The sequence below is a fragment of the Acanthisitta chloris genome, unplaced genomic scaffold (genome assembly GCF_000695815.1).
Source record: "Acanthisitta chloris isolate BGI_N310 unplaced genomic scaffold, ASM69581v1 scaffold5496, whole genome shotgun sequence".
In the NCBI taxonomy this organism is placed as follows: domain Eukaryota; kingdom Metazoa; phylum Chordata; class Aves; order Passeriformes; family Acanthisittidae; genus Acanthisitta; species Acanthisitta chloris.
The window spans coordinates 7,253-18,517 of NW_008678575.1; the positions used below are offsets into that span (position 1 = coordinate 7,253).

General features: G+C 50.4%; 1 protein-coding gene across 1 annotated transcript in view; it reads left to right on the plus strand.

Moving 5' to 3' along the window:
* FAM76A (family with sequence similarity 76, member A) overlaps positions 1-5,223 on the plus strand; it is an 11,642-nt gene extending 6,419 nt beyond the window's left edge. Inside the window, exons 6-8 of the mRNA XM_009076936.1 lie at positions 2,929-3,064; positions 3,511-3,612; positions 4,666-5,223. Of these exons, the coding sequence (XP_009075184.1) occupies positions 2,929-3,064; positions 3,511-3,612; positions 4,666-4,752 (325 nt within the window). The 3' untranslated portion in view covers positions 4,753-5,223. The remainder of the gene's footprint in view (positions 1-2,928; positions 3,065-3,510; positions 3,613-4,665) is intronic.
* The last annotated feature ends 6,042 nt before the right edge of the window (positions 5,224-11,265 follow it).

Genomic DNA, 11,265 nt, shown 5'->3' on the forward strand with positions numbered 1-11,265 from the left:
GGGAAGAATTTCCTCCCCATATCCCATCTATCCCTGCCCTCTGACAGTGGGAAGCCATTTCCTGTGTCCTGGCGTTCCAGGCCCTTGTCCGAAGTTTCTCTCCAGCTCTCTTGGAGCCCCTTTAGGCACTGGAAGTGGATCTTAGGTCTCCCTGGACCCTTCTGTTCTCCAGGCTGAACACCCCCAGCTCTCCCAGCCTGGCTCCAGAGTAGAGGTGCTCCAGCTCTCAGAACCTCTCTGTGGCCTCCTCTGGACTTGCTCCAGCAGCTCCAGATCCTTCTGATGTGGGCTTGGAGCTGGATGCAGTATTCCAGGTGCTTTTTGTCTAAGGTGAAATACGAATGCTGATTCTGTGCCTGGTCTGTGCCTCTTCACACCAGCCTGACTTGAATAGCAAAATCTTTAAGCCTAGCCTTTGTTTTGCCTCCTTTCAGCCATTTCACAGGTGTGGAGTTTGAGGCAGTCGATTTGGTTTCTTTTCCAGCCAATAGAGACAGGCAGGGGTCTTTGGAACAGTGTCTTTGGAACAGCTCCATTTTTGTCCTCTTGTCTCCACTGCAAACAACAGGAGCACATCAATTCCCTTTAATTAGCAGTGTGCATTTTAGGCTGTTCAGACATGGAGAGCACATGTCCCCTGACCTATCCCAATGAGTTTATTTGTAGAGGAAATGGCTTTTTTGTGTGTGGGGTGTTTTTTTTTCTGTTTGGTTGTTTTAATTCTTGAGCCGTTTGTTAAAGGAATGGAGTGACTTGGATTTGGCAGTTTTCCCTCTAATTTTGGAGTCTCAGGCTGCTTCCTTAGTGTGGGGTTAAGGACAGAGGAACCTTTCATTACTAACTTGTCAGCCTTTGAAAAAATACAAGAAGGGGAAAAAAAAAAGCTGCTTCTTTAATTAGCACCTTGACACATTGGAGGGGTCTGTTTGCAGCAGCTGGAGAGGAAAATCCCTGGCTGTGTTCACATACCTGTCAGGAGGATCCCTGGGCACTCCAAGCCCTCTGTTCCCTGCTGGTGGGTGCAGGAGGAGCCCCTGGGGTCAGGTACTCTGTGCAGGGCTGCTGGCCCTCCTGTCCCTTCCTTCTCCCCACTGGGTGGCAGGGCTGGCTCTCACCTTCCCAACTCCGCAGTGTGCTGGGCAGCTGGAGCTGCCAAGCAGCGAATTTTTCCTGCTGGAGCTGCTTAGGGATATACAAGTATCTCCCTGCAGTCTTTATCACCCCAGGGCACGGCAGGAGGGAAGCATGCCTGGGCAGAGGAATGGTGTAACCAGGGATTGTTGTTAGCCAGAGGGGATCAGTAAGGAAGCCTTTCTCTGTGGAGGCTGCTTTTTTTTTTTCTTTTTTTCAATCTCTTTCTCTCCTCCCCAGCATATTTGCACTGAGTGGGAAATTAAAGCTGCTGTTAGTAACGTGCTTGCACACAGGAAGGTGCTGGAGCACCCACCAGCAGCTTGCACAGCCTCCACTCGGGGAAACTACTTGGGAACAGCTTTGAAATGGAGTTTTTCTGTGCTGGTGTGTGGGTATGAACCTCTCTGTGCTCTGCCCAGCACAGTGCTGGATCCAGTGTGCCCAGGGACCTGCCACATCTCAGTGTGGGCTCTGCTGTCAGCATGTTTTAGCCCTGCAAGGCTCTTGCACTGCAGGCTGTCTCCTGCAGCCCCTCAGTTCCGAGTTTGCCTTTGCCAAGCTTTCTCTCCCAGTGCCTCAGGGCCATCCTCTGACTCTTCAGATCTGCCTCTGCTTAGTTTCCCTCTGCAGATCCCCAGCACAGTGAGGGAAAGCCTTTTCTTATGCCACATCCTTGCTAACGAGTCCAATCAAAGCAGACTGTGCTTTTAATTAGGAAGTGGATCATTTCCAGGTGCTAGAGGAGACCCTGTGTGAGGTGAGCGGTGAGCAATCTCTGCCTTGGGGTACAGATGGGGGACTGGAGAGATGTAGAATTTTGGGTTTCATGCCTTCCCCACCCCACTGCCGCTCCAGCTTTAGAGCTGAGTGTTGACCTACTCTGGAGGCTTCAAGAAAAAAAAACAAGCCCCATGTGCCCTTGGCTGTTTATCCTTGTTTATCTAATACCACCCAGACTTGAAGTCATCTTCTGGGTGAAGCTTTGTTGTCTTATTACTGTTAAATTGCTCTAGATACCAGTTTCAGGTGTGTGTGGCTGGGAGTGTGCTGCCCTCTTAGCCCCAGGAGATAAGAATCAGCCTTAGGGATAAAACAGAAGGCAGGGAAAAATCAGGTGAGCACCCTGGGCCTGTGGCTGCAGCCGATTGTGTCTTATGATCTCAGCTCTTCCTGCAGCACAGGACCGTGTGTGGCTGACTGGGTCACTGGGTGTCTCACAGGGAGGTTTGTGATTTACCAGTGCAGCAGTGACTCACGTCCAGATCAGTTTGCAGCTGGTTGATTGTATTTAGAGTACCTGGTGCTGTGCAGGTGTTGTGCTCAGCTATTTCTCTGTCTTCCTGGAGAGTTTTTCCTGCTCTGAAGCAATGAAGCTTCTCCCTAAATTGCTTTATCGTTGCAGAATGAAAATACAAAGTCCAGTGTGTGGTTTTTACCCCTTTTCCCTGCTGAGGACAGTGCTGACTTCAATTTAGCTGTTTCCCTTTGCTTTGTTTGTTGAACTTGGAGGTTATTTGTTTCTCTTTCATATCCCTCCTTGCCACAATGTTTGTTTACATTCAGTGGAAAGTTTTGCAGTGCGTCCAAGGACTGTCTGTGAGCAAAGAGAGTTCCAAAGGGATGTAAAAAGTTTAATTATTTCTCTGATTGCTGTCCTCAACTCTCTGGTTTGAAGAAGGATCCTGAGGGATCATGAAGTGTTTCCCATTCTCCTTTGAGTGCATCCGTGGGAGTTTCCCTGCCTCAGTGAAGAGGAGGGGTGTGATCAGAGCCTCTCCCTGTTCTTTGCTGCAGCTTTTCTCCAGACCTCGCCCTGGACTCCCCTGGCACTGACCACTTTGTCATCATTGCTCAGCTGAAGGAGGAAGTGGCCACTTTAAAAAAGATGCTGCACCAGAAGGATCAGATGATTCTGGAGAAGGAGAAGAAGGTACAGCCCTTGGCTTGCTTCCCCCCCCAGCACACTGACATGTTCTCACAGATCACACTCTGACCCAGCTTGGCTTTTTATCTGGGAGTGAGCAAGAGCGTCTGGCTCCAGGCTGCCTTCTTTCCAAAGGCAAAGAGGCTTTCTGGACCCACCCAGGAGCTCTCGTTTCATCAAGGGTCATTTCCTGACCACTCTCTTGGAGACCTCTGTGTGTGGGCAAGACTGGGAACAAACTGTCTCCTTGCAGAGACACAGTCCTGGCCCTTCCTGCTGCTCCGTGCCCTCAGTGACACGGTCCTGGTCTCATTGTAGCCCCCCAGCATGTCTCTGAGCTCAGCCAGTCTCACACACCTTCTGCAGAGGTGTTTTCCATGTCAGGGTGCAGCTGGGGTGAAGTCATTTATTGCTTCTTCCAGCTCACTTGCTCCTTCCTGGTTTCTCCACAGATTACAGAGCTGAAAGCTGACCTACAGTACCAGGAATCACAGATGAGGGCAAAGATGAACCAAATGGAGAAGACACACAAGGAGGTCATGGAGCAGTTACAGGTGACAGCATTTTTGGTTTAATTTGCTGAGCTGTGCTGTATCCAGGAGTGACTGAGGACACTCCTGAGCTGTATCTCAGAGGGACTGAGGACACTCCTGATCACAGCACCCTGTGAGCTCCTGCACACAGAGCTCTGTTAATGCTTCTCAGTCCTGTCCTACCCCTCCCCAGCTCTGCACTGCATCCTAACCCCCTTTTACATCCTCCTTGCTGCTCTCTACTCAGCTCACACTGACTGTGTTGTAAAGTGCTGTGTTTTGTCCCTTAAGGATAGACAGGAACTATCAAACTCACTTTACCTATTGCCAAAATCAGGTTTGAACCTGTTTCTCCTGCCTGCAGAGCCTTTGTCTCTGTCCTGCACCTCTAAATCACCTCCCTGTGATTTGTGTGACCAGTAACCAGAGAGAACAAAGGAACAATTGGCAGTTCCTTTAGCTCTGTATCTCTGCAGTCCAAATAAAGAAGTCCCTGAGCTGGAGGGAACAGGGAGAGCAGGATTCTTGTCATGGCTGTGGAAACACAGCAGACTATCAGCATGAATGCCCTGAGCCACTGAAGGGATTGGGTCAAAGGGGAAGAAATCAGACAACAGAAATGAACTTTGCACCTTTAATTACTCTGAGTATATAAAGATCTAAACCCCGGGGATGAGGGACTGGAGGGGGTGAGACAAAAGGCTTCTATTGCCCCTGAGGAAACAGCCCCTCCTCCATCCACACACGAGGAAGTATCCCAGTGGAAAGCAGGTTTGGGAGCTGCTGTCAGCACTGGTGCCTGTGAGATCCCCTTCACCATGCACACCCTTCAGCCTGGCTGAAGCTGGAATATCTCTGTGTGGTGTGGAGAGAGCTGGAGGTGCTTCCTGCTCCCCAGGAGGGACTGCTGACAGCCTGAGCCTTGTCCCTGCTCTGTGTTACTGATCCTGTGTCAGCCCAGAGCCATTCCCATCCCATCGTTTGGGTGGCCAGCAGCTCTTGCCCAGGCAGTTTTGGGATTCCAGGAGCTCATGATGATCCATGCCATGACATACCCATTTTCCCTGTTTCCAGGCTAAGAACAGAGAACTCCTGAAGCAAGCAGCTGCCCTGTCCAAAGGCAAAAAGCCTGAGAAGTCAGGAGCAATAACCTCCCCTTAAAGCCACCCCCCCAATCCGGGAGCTTTCCCCAGCATTAGCCAAGGAGTGTGGGAGACCTGCTGGATCACTGGAAGCCAAAACCTCCATGTTGTCACTATCCCACTGCCGTGGGCCCCATAGGAGTTCCTGCTGTGTGTTGCCTTCCGACAGCATGCTCGAGCGTGGCCGGTGTCAGTCCACGGGGAGAGGTCCCAACCTTCCTGAATCCCCCCTCAAGTACTGTTTTCTGGAAGAATTCTTTTCCTAACCAGTTACTACCACTGCCAGCTCTTCCAGCCCTTCCCATGAGCAAACAGGAACCTGCTGCATTAGAGGCTCCTTGCTGGTTCCCAACCTGCTGCTGTGAAGCAGTCGCAATTTTCCTGGAGATAAACTGGGAGCTGCTTGTGGTGGGAGCTGGATTTTTATTCCCTTGAACTCTTCCCTCTTCAAAAGGAAGCCAAGAACTCACCAGCCCAACAGATGTTCCTGGGAGGTTGTGCCACTGCTGACAACGGTTGATCCAGCTTTTTGAAGATGCTTCCCAACTGGGGGCCTTGTATTTATCTTGGAAGAGTTTTGTTTTGTTTTTTTGCTTTCTTCTTTTCTCTGTCAACTTGGCAAACCAAACTGCCTGGTTTTGTATTCTCTTGGGGTATTTTTTTCTGATTAGAGCTCTTGGGTTGGGAGCCAGAGTGGAATGATCCAGCCCCAAACCCATCCCAAATTCCCCCTCCTGGTGCCCTGGTTACTTAGTGACCTTTGGGGCTTCGATGACTTTTGCAGCTTGGTGTGATCAAGCGTCTCTTACTCCACTTCTTTACGCAAGGAGAGTTCAAAGCTTGGATATTCAAAGCTTGGATATTCCCTCTTCTCCCCCTTTCCCTGCCCTTTCCAGATGCAGGGGCCAGGCTGGCTCCAGGAAAGCACTTACTCAGGCAGCAACCCGAGCCAGGGAGTGTTTTTTGGGGCTCTCCAGGGATTTTTCTCACTGCTGGTTCAAAACCAGCAGGATCAAAGGGCTATGAGAGTTCCCTGTACCAGGGATGTGCTGCCCCAAAACAGCACAGCCACCACTGACCCTTCCAGCTGGGATGGGTCCCCCAGGCACCTCTTTTGGGGTGGATAAAAGCACTTGGAGAGGGAGCAGCACACAGCTCCCAGCTGGCAGGAGCACTCCTTGGCATCCTGAATTCCAGTCAGGGGGTGAAGAAACATCTCAGGGCTTGGAGACCCCCAGGCAGGGGCTGCAGGTAGGTGAGAGAACTCATCCTTTGGCTGCTCTATCAATGCTTTGATTAAGCTTTTAACTAGAGCTTGTGATTTTTATTTTTTTTTCAGCCTTTTGGGTTTTTTTGTATTTGTTCCTGAAGTTGATTTTTTTCAAAGGGCCTTTTTTTTTTTTTTTTTTTTGGATCATGTTGGCTTCTGGCACAGAAGGAGCACTCTTCATTGGACACTGCCATGTGGGGGTTTTTTCTCTTCTTTTGGGGTTTTTCTAAGAGACTTGTGATGTGCAAACAAGCAAAACCAGAAGCTGTTACACTTTGCCAGAGTGTGACAGCAGGAAAAACTCACCCAATTTTATACTTTTTAGAAACTGAGCTGCATTGGTGGGAGGGTTTTTTAACTGGGGGCTTTGCTGGGTTGTTTTTTTTTTTTTGCTTCCCTCAAGAAATAGGAATTAAAAAGAGGGAGAAAGACCCTGTAAATACTGTTCTGATGGGTTTTTAATTGTGGTCAGTCTCTCCTGCCATGGCGTAGCTGATTTGTAGCACCAACATTGTTTCTTTGTATGTTTGTAATAAGGAGATTTTCAAGGGATGCTTTGATTTGTACAAATGACACCTGTAAAAGTGGTTTCAAAAATCCTCATCTCTGCCTGATAATTTCTATTTGCTTTCCAACCAAAGCATCTTTCCCTGCCTGGAGCTGATTTATCTCCTGCTCCAGGGTCGAGAGTTAAGGGAAGGAGACATTTTCCCATTGTTTGCTTTGCTCCTACTTTTCTTTCTATCTTTAAATCCTCCCATCAAGCCTGTTGCTAGGATCCTTGTTACTTGGTTACATCCAGCTTCCCAGGACCCATCCAGCTGTATCCAACGAGATTTATTCCCTATTTTCTTCCCCAAAGAAAGACAGAGCATGGAAACAATAAGGTCTTGGTAGGAAAAACAAAAGATGAGGATAAGGGAGGTGTTTCTGTTAGGATACAGATGGAAAGGAGGTGAGTGAGCACCATGTGTGTCTCTGATGTCTTTCCCTTACCCAAAAATCTGGGGAAAATGTGGGGTTTAGTTTTTCTTTAAAGGTAATTTTCCAGCAGAAATTTGGTAGTGGAAAAACTTCTCAGGGATTTCTATGGGGGAAGCTCCCCCATCCTTATGGGAGCCATAGTTCAGCATTTTCATCCATTCTCCTGAGTTGGAAGGGACCCACAAGGCTCGTTTGGGGCTCTCCTGCTGCTGTGGGTGCAGGATCCCAGGGAGAGGAGCAGCATTCCAGCACATTATCCATCCTCCCAGGGCCAGGCTCCTGCCATGGCCTCTGATGTCTGTTCCCAGGGTGGGAAAAGTCAACCCCTGGCTCTGTTGCAAGCACCACAGCAGCTTTTCCAGCTCAAAATACACTTTCCATGTGATTTTTTTTTTTTCAAAGTCTGGACTTGCACATGGAAAATAGCCATTTTCTGGGAATCCTTAGTAGTGACCAATGCCCAAATGGAGAAGTAAACGCAGGGAAGAAAAACAGTTCCTATGAAGTCTTCCTCATCATGTTGCTCTTCCAGTCTCTGCCAGTTTCTTTGGCATCTTGTGCTGGAGGCTGATGGTGTGCACTGGGCAGGGTTTTCTCCCAGGTTTCATAGAATCTTGGAATGGTTTGGGTGGGAAGGGACCTCAAAGCCCATGTTGTTCCACCCCTGCCATGGGCAGGGACACCTTCCCCTAGCCCAGGTTGCTCCAAGCCCCATCCAACCTGACCTGGAACACTTCCAGGGATGGAGCAGCCACAGCTTCTCTGGGCAGCTTGTGCCAGTGTCTCAGCACCTCACAGGGAAGATGAAGGTGCTGAAATTCCCAGCTCTGCCATGACTGTCCCGAGGGAAAGGCTCACCCGTGCCAGAGGTGAGTTTGGCACCTCTTCCAGCTCGTGGTGCCTTATCTGTGCTGAGCACAGCACACACCTGGAACCAGCCCAAGTCTCCTCCTCGCAGCAGGGCAGGAGAGAGCTGGGAGCTGCTCTGCCAGAGGCTGGGCTTGGAGTCAGGATCCTCACTCTGCCGTGTTCCTGAGGGGCTGATCCATCTCTGTCCTCTCAGCAGAGCTGCAGGGAGGATTCCAAATGGCTTGCAGAAAATTTTAGCTTTTCCCAGCTTGGCTAAGAAATGGCTGCTCTTGCCTCTATCTGTGAGCACATTCCTTCTCTCTCTGCTTTATCCCTTCTAGAGCAGCTGGAATGTTTGCCGAGGGATAGATCTATATTGAATTAATTTGGGGCTGTGATTGCTATATTTCAAAGCTTTAGGAAAACAGGACTTGGACAGTCACTGAACACACAAGTGGGACAGACTGATCTTAGCCACCTGCCAGGGATGAAATCAAGGTCAAAAAAATGAGACTTGGGAGGTTTTGGTCAGTGTTTTTCCCCATTCCATGAGCTGAGCTTTGGCTGCCCCTCACCTGCTTCCAGCAGAAATCCCTCCTGAAGACAGACAAGCTCAAACTATCCTGAGTGCTGCCCTGGGGAGCTGGAGGTGGTTGGGTTTTCAGGGCACAACTAAAACCTCTTACAAAGCATTTCCTGAGCTCTACCAACCAAGAGGATTAGATTTTATTTTCTTTAAGTAATTACTTGGATAAATCTCTCCTTTGCAAACTCGAAGGGCCTAGGGCAAGGAGGATCTGGAACTTTAGTATGGAAATGAATCTAAACTCTTTTTGCAGCCTGACAGCAGGATTGAACCCACAGCAGGATTGAACCTGCAGCAGAATTAAACCAATTTAACCAGCTGGTAATTCCCCACACTCTCATTCCTCTTCAATTCCTGTTTTTTCTGGAATCTGGCAGCACAACCTGAGGACAACAGGCTTCCATATTGTCTTTAGAAAACCCAACACTGTGGATTCTAACATCCTCTAAAGCTTTAGTGACTTGTGTTTGGTAGCTGAGGCAGGAGAGGAGAGCACAGGGCTCGTTCCAGAGGGGAGGGAAGTGAGGAATCAGGGTTTTAGGGATGGGAAGTGTTCACTGTTGCTCCTGATCTTGGTAAGGGGATACAATCCCCACAGGCAGTGAGACCTGCTCTGTGGGTGTGGAGCTTTTCCCTTGTTCCACAGGATTTCCATGAAGAAAACTTTACTGCCCTTTGTCTTCCAAGAAAATCTCTAGAGGTCCAGGAGTCCAAAGGTATTTTGGCTGTGACTCCTGTCCTTACCCATATCCAGTCCCTGCTCCTGGAGCTCTTGGGGATGGCAGCTCCCTCCTGCTGTCAGAGAGAGGAGATGCTGCCGATTGCCCAAGCAGCTGCGTGGGCAGGAGCGTCGGGAAGCAGCTGGGAAAAGTGCTGAGGCTGCAGGTAACCTGCCAGGTGGGCTGACACAGGTGGGCATTCCATGCTGCTCCAGACTGGGAGCTTTGTGCCCACCTGGCCATGCTCAGCCTCTCCTTCCCCTGCTCAGCACACTGGGGGCAAATGTCCTCCTGGCACAGCCCTCGGTGCCAAATGATGGGATATTTTTGTATTGAATACTTGGCAGCATCTCCAGCCCTTCCCTCCAGCTGGATCAGGGCCTGACACCCACAGCCCTAAGGTCACCAGGTCCAGCTCAGCCTGTGCCCATCATAGCCAGAGGCTTTTGGGGGGTGGAAAGGGGAGAACAGAGGCAGCACTGCAGCTCTGCTTTGTTTACAGTGTTGCCTTCACTGCTGCACAGAGAGAGTTGGATTTTCCTCTCCCGGCAGTGTTCAGCCACAGCAAACACAGAGCTCAGGAAGAATCATAGAATCACCATGGAATGGTTTGGGTTGGAAGGGTTTGTTTTGGAAGGGACCTCAAAGACCATCTTGTTCCGCCCCCTGCCATGGGCAGGGACACCTTCCACTAGCCCAGGTTGCTCCAAGCCTCATCCAGCCTGACCTTGAACAGTGTTCCAACAACTTGAACAAAACTTGACCTTTTTGATCACCTCATGAGCAGCTCTGCAGGGAGTGGCAGCACCAAAGGAGGCAGTGATGGAGCTGGAGCAGGGTGAGAGAGGCTGACGCAGCCCCTCTGGCCCCAGGGCAGTGCAGAGCTGGTTCTCCTCGGAGCAGCTGCAATTAACCCCCAAATTGTGCCTCTGAAATAACCCAAGTGCAAACACAGGAGCAAACAGCTCGGGTGGCTGGAGCCGCCCAGACCCCACACCCTCAGTGCAGAGTGTTTGCAAAACACCCTAAAAATAGGGCTGGGAAGGGGACAAGGCCGAGGAGCAGTGACCAGGGACATTTGACACTGCTGTGTCCTCCCTCCCTGCCGAGGCTGGGGTGGCTGTGCTGGCCACGGGCTGTGCCATTGGTGCTGCAGAGCCCAGGAGTGCTGACATGTTCTCTCCCTTGGCAGGAGCTCAGAACCAGAGCCAGAGGAGGCTGTTGCCAGGCAAATCCTGAGTTGTTTGTGCAGTGATTCCTGTTTGCTGGACTTTGCAGTGTGCAGGCTGTCATTGGTACCAGCACTGCTGGCTGGGGCCACCCGTGGCTGTGGGGGTGGTTTTTTCCCCTTCTTTCACTTTTTTTTTTTCCTGTTTCTTATTTTTCTTCTTTCACCTTATTTTCACCTTTTTTTTTTTCTTGTTTTTTTAAAGCCAGGTTGGATGTGGCTTGGAGCAGCTTGGGCCAGTGGAAGATGTTCCTGCCCATGGCAGGGGGTGGAACAAAATGGGCTTTAAACTCCCTTCCAACCCAAACCATTCCAGGATTCTGTGTTTCTTTTATTGGGTTTGATGTTCATCCAGAGAGACAGGAGCTGGCCCAGGGCCTTATGCCTTTGTAGAGACTGGGAGGGAAAAGCTGCTCAATTCTTCGGCTCCTCTGCACAGGGTTAAACAAACTGTTCCACAGGGAGATGTGAGGGGGGACACAGTGGTGGCTCATGGCCATGGGACAAGATCTGTGTGCAGGGTTAGACCAGAGCCTTCTCTTCTCCAGGCTGAACCCCTCCCAGCCTGTCTCCACAGCAGAGATTCTCAGAGCATCTCCGTGGCCTCCTCTGGACTCCTTCTAGCACCGCGTGTCCTTCTGATGGTGGTGGCCCAGGCTGGACATGCGCTGCAGGTGGCTCAACCTGAGCAGAGCAGATCCTGAGCAGTTCCTCAGCTTTCTTTTCCCTTTGGCCGCAGGACACATTCCCAACACTCCCAAGTTTCCAGGGCTTGGAGCCTGTGGGTTGACCTGATGGCTCCACTTTGGCCCCGTCCGCGCGCTGCCATTGGTCAGAGTGTTGTTTGTTGGTCACACCTCCGCGCTGCCATTGGTCAGATTGTTGCTTGTTGTCAC